Source organism: Propithecus coquereli, unplaced genomic scaffold (assembly GCF_000956105.1).
Source record: "Propithecus coquereli isolate 6110/MARCELLA unplaced genomic scaffold, Pcoq_1.0 Scaffold3, whole genome shotgun sequence".
NCBI lineage: Eukaryota > Metazoa > Chordata > Mammalia > Primates > Indriidae > Propithecus > Propithecus coquereli.
The window spans coordinates 21042672-21049251 of NW_012148618.1; the positions used below are offsets into that span (position 1 = coordinate 21042672).

At 34.8% G+C, this 6580-nt stretch overlaps 1 protein-coding gene across 1 annotated transcript in view; it reads left to right on the forward strand.

The window, feature by feature from the left end:
- Window positions 1-6580, forward strand: part of USP8 (ubiquitin specific peptidase 8) — an 82628-nt gene that overhangs the window by 47575 nt on the left and 28473 nt on the right. Inside the window, exons 8-10 of the mRNA XM_012649153.1 lie at window positions 2676-2838; window positions 5376-5520; window positions 5816-6039. Of these exons, the coding sequence (XP_012504607.1) occupies window positions 2676-2838; window positions 5376-5520; window positions 5816-6039 (532 nt within the window). The remainder of the gene's footprint in view (window positions 1-2675; window positions 2839-5375; window positions 5521-5815; window positions 6040-6580) is intronic.

The window sequence follows — 6580 nt, forward strand, 5'->3', positions numbered from 1 at the left end:
CTATGCCCGGCTAATTTTTTCTATATATTTTTAGTTGTCCAATTAATTTCTTTCTATTTTTAGTACAGACGGGGTCTCCCTCTTGCTCAGGCTGGTTTCGAACTCCTGAGCTCAAACAATCTGCCTGCCTCGGCCTCCCAGAGAGCTAGGATTATAGGCGTGAGCCACCGCGCCCGGCCAGCAGAATTTATTTATCTATTTTATTTTTAGACTTACCTTTTATTTATTAGATTCAGTGCTGTTTTTCCATGTATATAGGGACATACAATTTCCTATTAAATTTATTTAAGTAAAAGATTACTTTAAATGCATTAATAATTAAATTTAAATATTGTATAATAGGGCAGGTAGAGCAAAGTTAGAGCAAATTGTGAAGATGATACATGAAAGACTGAAGTTTGGGAAACACTGGTTGATAACCATTGTCTCCCGAAGTGTTTACTGTAGAATACTAACCCTAAGAACAGTATTTAGGCAAATATATCCCTAGAGTTGGAAATGGTCATTCAGAATGTCACATTTCATTTTTTCTCATTCTTTATTGACTAAGCATCTTTCTGATCATTATATATCAGGAGAGGATATTATGAGATAATATTTTATATTTCTTCTTTTTTTCTTCCTAGAAGATACAGTAACCAACATTATTATATAGGAACAGGATTTCTAAAAAAGTTTTTTTAAATATTCCAAACCATTTAGTTTTGCTTGTGGATAAAAGTTTTACCACTCCTGCCCAGCTTGCCAGTTGAATATTGAAATGCCTACTATATACTAAGTGCTTTGCTAGGAATAATGTGGAATCCTTACCTGTAGGAGTGAATCTATGTTATTCATTCATTCAATCATTCAACAAACATTTACTGAGTACTTACTATGGGCTGGGTTACTGTGGTTCTAAGTGTTGATGTTAAGCTACTGATCAGAGAAAAATTGCCTTGGTGGAGTTTTTATGTTTACAGGGAGGTGGTATAGGAAACACCAGACAATAAAACTTAAAATGCAAATCATGTCTGATGGTGAGTGCTATGAGGTAGGAGTGTCAAGTATGTGTGTGTTTGGGATAGTCTTAAAACTTTAATCCAGTAAGGTCTCATAGAGAAGTTACTAGCAATAGTATCCCTTCAAGAGATAAGGGAAATGAATGATGTAGATATCTGGGGGAAGAAGGTTCCAGACAGAGGCCCTTGGGCGAAAGCATATCTGCTCGAACCAGGAAAAACAAGGAAGGCAATAACTGGAGTGAGTGAGTAAAGGGGGCAAGTAGTTGGAGATCAGGGCATTGAGACAATAGCATTGGGAGTGTATGTGTGTGGCAGGCTACTGTAAGGAATTTAGCTCTTTTTTTTTTTTTTTTTTTTTTTGGAGACAGAGTCTTGCTCTGTTGCCTGGGCTAGAGTGCAGTGGTGCAGTCATCGCTCACTGCAACCTCAAACTCCTGGTCTCAAGCAATCCTTCTGGCTCAGCTTCCCAAATAGACTTTAGCTTTTACTTGAGCAAAAGATGGTGTGAACAGTGTGTTTTAAAGTAGAGTTGATGTTTGCAGTTGATGATATAAGAGGCAGCGTAGCAAAGTAACTATGAGCTAGATTGCTTGAGCTTTAATTCTGGCTCCACTTATTAGCTGTAACCTTGGGCAAGTTACTTAACTTCCTTGTGCCTCAGTTTCCCCATGTATAAAATGAAGGTAATAGTAATTTTTGTGAGGATTCAATGGGAGTAAAGCATTTAGAACAGTATCTGGCACATAGTAAATGCTATGTTTGTTAAATAAACATTTTGGTATTTGGTTAACTATTTAATTATCCATATAAGTATAAGAGAACTGAAATATGAATAATGTCACCCAGGTGATTCCCCAGTTTATATTTGGCTGAGAGAGGTGCTCAGACGACTTACTCTGTTTTCAGTTTGGGTCATTTTAAATTGTTTTTGTTTTTTTTGAGACAGAGTCTCACTCTGTTGCCTTGGCTAGAGTGCCATGGTGTCAGCCTAGCTCACAGCAACCTCAAACTCCTAGGCTCAAGCAATCCTACTGCCTCAGCCTCCCAAGTAGCTGGGACTACAGGCATGCGCCACCATGCCCGGCTAATTTTTTCTATATATTTTTAGCTGTCCAATTAATTTCTTTCTATTTTTGGTAGAGACAGGGTCTCGCTCTTGCCCAGGCTGATCTCGAACTCCTGAGCTCAAACAATCCGCCCGCCTCGGCCTCCCAGAGTGCTAGGATTACAGGCGTGAGCCACCGCGCCCAGCCCATTTTAAATTGTTTTATAATTTTTATTTTTTTTAGAGACAACGTCTCTCTATGTTGCCCAGGCTGGCCTCAAACTCCTGAGCTCAGTAGATCCTTCCTCCTCAGCCTCCCAAGTAGCTGGGATTACAGGCACGTGCTACTACACCCAATGGGCCTTTTTTAAAAAAAGGATCAGAATTGAGTCTACTTCTTTTAGTCTAATAATTACTAAAATCATATTCCAACATTATTCAGGAGTGAAAGAGTTAAACATTTTAGGCTATTTAACATCTTCATATGCAGTCTGACCTTAGAAAGGAATCTACTTAAAGTTTGTAATGGTGTGGTACAGACCGTAGAACAAAACTCAGTGTCTTATGTTAGTATTTTGGGACCTCTCTTCGACTTTTGCCCCAATACAAATGTTAATACATTTCAGAGTCACTGCTAGTTGGATTGAAGCAAAGCTCCCAGATGATTCTAAAGACACATGGAAGAAGAGGGGGAATGTGGATTATGTGGTACTTCTTGACTGGTTTAGTTCTGCCAGAGATTTACAGCTTGGAACAACTCTACGGAGTCTGAAAGATGCACTTTTCAAGGTTAGCAAGTTTCTTTGTTAGTCTACTGTAATTGCAAGCCTTCTCTGGTTGTTAGAAAGGCACGTTGACTAGTTTATCTTAAGTACTAAAAGAGCCGTCATGCTTTGATTGTAGAATTTTTAAAAAATTCAGTTTTAAAAGATTGTTTTGAATCACCAGATAATAACTGATGTATATAAAATACATTAGAATTTTCAGAAATATAAATTATCTGTAAAATGTTATTTTTTGTTTTAAAAGTTAGGTTATAAAACATAAAAGCAGAGGAAGAAATCATCAAGGAAAAAAGGTAGATAGATTTTACTTCATAAAATAAAAGGTATGAAAAAACATCATAAGACTTGAAGGCAGAAGGCCAACAAGAAATATTTGCAACAACTATGGCAGTGGTTTAAAACACCTAAAATCTGAAGAACTTTTACAAATAAGAAAAATACATAAAATAAGATAAAATAGTAAAGTAAGTAGTGGAGACCAGCAGACATGAACAGAAGATGAAATGCAAGTGGACATAGCCATAAAATTGGTCAACTTTACTGGTATCAGATAAAAGCAAATTGCAAAATGAGTACCATTTTCACTGATCAAATTAACAAAGATTAAAAAATAATAATATTCATCTCTCAGTATCTGTGTGGGATTGGTGCCAGGACCCCCCCAGATACCAAAATCCAGGGATGCTCAAGTCCCTGATGTAGAATATTGTAGTATTTGCATATAATCTATACACATCCTCTCATATACTTTAAATCATCTCTGGATTGCTTATAATACCAACTGCAATGTAAATGCTATGTGAATAGTCATTATACTATATTGTTTAGGGAATGATGACAAGAAAAAAAGTCCATACATGTTAAGTTCAGACATAACCATCATAGGCCTAACTACATTTTCAATCCGTGGTAGGTTGAATATCACAGCTACAGAGGGCCCACTGCTGTTAAATTATTAAACAATGATAGCACAGAATGCTGGTGAGCATGTGGTGAGAATAAAACTCATTCTGCTAGTAAGAGCATCAGTTGATAGAACATTGCTCTTCAGTAAGGCAGTCTTAAAAGCCTTAAAACCGTTCATGCTTTAAAATAGGGAATTCAGAAATTTACCCAAATATAGGCCGATTATTTGAAACTGCCAGTATTCAGTTGGCACTGACCTGCAAAAATGGTAATTTCATAAAGTTCAACCTAACATATGTGAAAGTTTAGCGTATGATAAAGGTGACATAACAAATCTGTGAGGGAAAGATGGACTGAAATGAAAGGTTAAGAGACAACTGGCTAGCCAGTAAATAAATGAAAGTGGATCCCTGCCTTATTTCTTAGACCAAGCTAGATCCCAAATGGATCAAAGATATAAATGTGTAGGCTGAAACATTGAAATACTAGGAGAAAGTGTTGGTATTTTTATTATCTTCATCTCAACCCAAGATTCCATAAAGGATGATCAGTACATTTGACTGTAAAAAAGCCCACCATAAATAAAGTAAAAATCAGTCAGGAAAAATATTTGTAACAAAGACCTATTTTCCCTAATATTCTGAGTACATGTACTGTTTACTAAGAAAATAGCAAGTAACAATAGAAAAATGGGCAAAGGATGAGATTAAGTCATAGAACAATATAAATGATTAATAAATATATGAAAAGATGTTCAACTTCACTAGTAAATGCTAATTAAAACAAGATACCATTTTATGTGTACCAGTCTGGTAAAAATTTATGATGGGCATTCCCATATCCTGGTGGTTAGGTATATAAATTCGTATAACCTTTTTGAAGGGCAACTTGGCATCATCGGTCAAAATTTTAAACCGGCAATTCTACTCCTAGGTAATTATCCTAAAGAAATATACAAATACGTACTTTTAAGTGATCGTTTCTCAGATCAGCAGTATATATTGAAAACCTTAAAATGTTCATGTGCCTTGGCCCAGCAACTCCACTTCTAGGAATTTTCCTTAAAGGAGTTGATGGGATATGTGCATCTGTAAGGATATTTGATGTTTATCTCAGCATTGCTTATAATTAAATGGGAAAAAAAGTGTTCAAATGATTGATTCAGTTTTGATATGTGTGTATGCATGTGTATAAAATAGAATAATACTTTAGTCATTACAAATGATGATACAGCTCTTTATTAATGAAAAATGTTCATATAAAAAAGCATCATAAAAGTTTCATTGTTTTGTAAAATTGAAATTAAAAAAGCAATATTTATGTCAAAAAATGTCTATAAGAATAAACTCCAAAATGATGTAAAGTGGTATTTCTGGGTGGTAAGATTATGGGTAATTTTTATTTTATATTAATGTATTTATTTTCTAATTTTTCTTCTAAGATCATGGATTACTTGTGTGGTTTTTTAAACCTGATCTATGTATCTATTTAAAATTTTGAATTCAGTTCTCATTTTTCATCATTTAGAAGATAAATCTTATCTTTAAAAGAACAACTTAAAAATTCAAATTTGTTGTGCTTTTAGCTGTTGAGAGATTTCTGCCATATTAAAAATACTATTTTTTGATTTTATAGTGGGAAAGTAAAACTGTCCTGCGCAATGAGCCTTTGGTTTTAGAGGGAGGCTATGAAAACTGGCTCCTTTGCTATCCTCAGTATACAACAAATGCTAAAGTCACTCCACCCCCACGAGGCAAGAATGAAGAGGTGTCTATCTCATGTATGTATGTGAAAATTTTTATCTAAAATCACTTCATAAAATATACTTTAAGATAGGTTATGTATGTTTTCAGGGTAACATTATTGGTGTGTTTTGTGTGCATTTGTCCTATTGCAGTTTGTTTTCAGGCATAAAAATAAAAGCCTGGAAGTTGATGTTTTCTTTAAGACTGTTGTGATTGTCTTTTCATTTAGTTTACATTTAACTATCGCACATAACGTGCATGAGAAATGTAACTACTGTTTATGGGGTTTGCTCTTCTTTAAAAAAATTATTATTCTTTTGGGGATTTTAGTGGATTTTACTTATCCTTCGCTGGAAGAATCAGTTCATTCTAAACCTACTGCCCAGATGCCACCTCCTCCCATAGAAATAGATGAAAATATAGAATTGATAAATGATCAAGATGAGAGAATGGGACCACTGAAAATATTAACTCCAGTTGAACCAATTGCTGCTTCTAAATCTAATGTTTCACCCATAATTCAGCCAGTGCCTATTATAAAGAATGTTCCACAGGTATGTTCTTGATTTTCTTTTAACTTTATTCTCTTTTGTTGAATATTATTTTAAATATAGAGTATAGAAATGGAGTTTAATATATAACCTTTAACCTCTTTAAAAAATATATCAGTTAGAAGCATCTATATGTTTTAGTACCTTTTTTATAAAAATTCTTCATTATAATTCAGCCCTATTACCACAACTATAATTTAAAGGATTACAAATCCATCTGGCAGTCTATTTGCCTCAAGCACTACCAGTAAAAGATAACATTACCATAGTGATCTAGAACAACCCTTGAAGGATTTTCGTATTGTAATTTGACCCATAGTATTTTCCCAGAGTTTGGCTTACATATGGAAAGATGTGTGATATCAATAATTTGGTTTTAAACAATACCTTATTCCATTTCCTTAGAATTCGACATATAAATAACAGGCATGTTTAACAATAATCATTTAAGGCTGGGCGCGGTGGCTCACGCCTGTAATCCCAGCACTCTGGGAGGCCGAGGTGGGCGGATTGTTTGAGCTCAGGAGTTCGAGACCAGCCTGAG